Source organism: Sitophilus oryzae, unplaced genomic scaffold, assembly GCF_002938485.1.
Source record: "Sitophilus oryzae breed Bouriz unplaced genomic scaffold, Soryzae_2.0 scaffold_172_pilon_pilon, whole genome shotgun sequence".
Lineage (NCBI taxonomy): Eukaryota > Metazoa > Arthropoda > Insecta > Coleoptera > Curculionidae > Sitophilus > Sitophilus oryzae.
In genome coordinates, this window is record NW_022146424.1 from 1821286 (window position 1) to 1823617 (window position 2332).

Sequence of the window (2332 nt, forward strand, 5' to 3'; positions counted from 1 at the left end):
AGGGATATTAGCAATCTGTAGTAAATCCAACAACTACTGGTGCTTATTAATATGTAACCATGTGGTATGTACAGGTAGGCCAGTTAACGTAGCCGAGTTTTATACAGTGTGTCCGTAAAGTAACGGATAAATTCATTTAAAATTCAACCGTTTTTTTTTTTGGAAAAACGCTCGGACACGTCAATCTTAATTTTTAGAGGCGCTACTTTTAAACTAATTTGCTGTTATACAGGGTGGCCCAAAAAAAAGATATCACGTGACACTTCAATTTTTTAAATGGAATGCCCCGTATATTTTAATGAATATCGATAGAGCTCATCGAGACGAATTCAACGATATAGGGGTTAATAGGTCTATCTTGAACCGTTTGTTTACAAAAAATAAAAAACTTTACAGCTGTTGCAACGCTCAGCAATTATGATTTATTTTAATGACAGTGCTAAGAAATGGTGATAAGGTAATAACTTATTATTTAATAAAGTGTTCGAATTGAAATCCCTCTTGAGCTTGACAGAAACCTAAGCGGTTAATGAATTCCTCTTGAACCCTGCTTATAGTTTCTCGAGAAATGTTATCGCATTCTCTTCGAATCCTGTTTTTTAGTTCTTCGAGATTATCAGGTTTAGTTTTGAATACGACGTTCTTCAGGTGACCCCAGAGGAAAAAATCAAGGGGTGTGAGGTCAGGTGACCTTGGCGGCCATTCGATACTTCCTCGCCTTCCAATCCACTTCCCTGGAAAAACTTGATCTAGGAAACGTCTCACATAAACTGCATAATGTGGCGGTGCGCCATCTTGTTGATACCACAAATTTTCGTGTGACATTTCAGGATTATTTCTATTTGGAAATAATCCCCTTAGTGTAGGTATAAGATAAGTCTGCAGAAATTGAAGATACCTGATCCCAGTTAGAGTGTCGTCAAAAAAATAAGGCCCAATAATACGATTCTCTACAATGCCCGCCCAAACGTTGATTTTCTGAGGATATTGGGTGTGGCTTTCTCTCATCCACCTAGGGTTTTCGTTGGACCAATATCGTACGTTTTGGCGATTGACTTCTCCGTTTAAAGTAAATGTAGATTCATCTGAGAAGATTATACGTTTTACGAATAATGGATCATTATTGCACCTATCCATCAATATTTGGCAAAACTGCATTCTACGATCTGGATCATCTTCGGATAACTCCTGTACTAACTTCATTTTGTATGGGTGCCACCTCTCCAGTCTTAGCAAGCTGTGAACACAGCTTTTCGAAACATTATATTCTCGACCAACCTGACGGACACTATTATGTGGATTTTCTTCGAAAGATAAAAAAATGTTCGTTTTGGCTTCCTCACTGACAGAAGGACGTCCGCTTTTTGACAAATTATCAACAGAACCGGTTTCTCGGAATTTATTTTCTATTCTACTTAGTGTTGATTGAAATATGGTCATTTCAGGATATTTATTATTGAACAAAACGCATACTTCTTTCTGTGTGCGTACTCGGTCCCCATATCCAATAATCATTAAAACTTCAATTCTTTGTGTAAGTGATAACGGCATTGTACTTCAAGGCAAAGGAATGTTTAATTGATAACAAAATGCTCTGACACTCAAGTGACAAGACTAACAATAAGACTGGTGTTTACTTAGCGTGTGCCTACCTGCAGTTAGTCAAAAAAAAATATTAAGATGTTTTTTGATAGTGTAAAGTTTTTTATTTTTTGTAAACAAACGGTTCAAGATAGACCTATTAACCCCTATATCGTTGAATTCGTCTCGATGAGCTCTATCGATATTCATCAAAATATATGGGGCATTCCATTTAAAAAATTGAAGTGTCACGTGATATCTTTTTTTGGGCCACCCTGTATAACAGCAAATTAGTTTAAAAGTAGCGCCACTAAAAATTAAGATTGACATGTCCGAGCGTTTTTCCAAAAAAAAAACGGTTGAATTTTAAATGAATTTATCCGTTACTTTACGGACACACTATATGTAAAGGTGGAAAAAATTAGTAACCAACCGATCTCAACGGGAATGTGTAGATAATGACCTCCTATTTAACCCCTCAAAAGTCCCATTCGGTCCCAGTGGGGGAAGTTTGAAAAAAAACAGTTGCCATCTTGGATTTTTTTGTTTTTTTCAAATATCTCCGTTTGCATAACTTTATAGTTGAGGACGAAAATGACGCTCAGGATGACGTCATAGCAGATTTTATTTAAAACTTTAATTTAATAATATTTTTTTTAACAACAATTTTATTTAATAAATAATATTTAAACACTATTTTTAATTGTTTTAATGCATAAATTTATACTTGTTTTATCTATATTAGCGTTAT

General features: G+C 35.2%; 1 protein-coding gene across 1 annotated transcript; it reads right to left on the reverse strand.

Annotated features, from left to right (window-relative positions):
- Window positions 1-468: 468 nt before the first annotated feature.
- Window positions 469-1551, reverse strand: LOC115881550. The gene has a single exon (XM_030899089.1). The coding sequence runs from the start codon at window positions 1549-1551 to the stop codon at window positions 469-471; it is 1083 nt and encodes a 360-aa protein (XP_030754949.1).
- Between the last annotated feature and the right edge of the window lie 781 nt (window positions 1552-2332).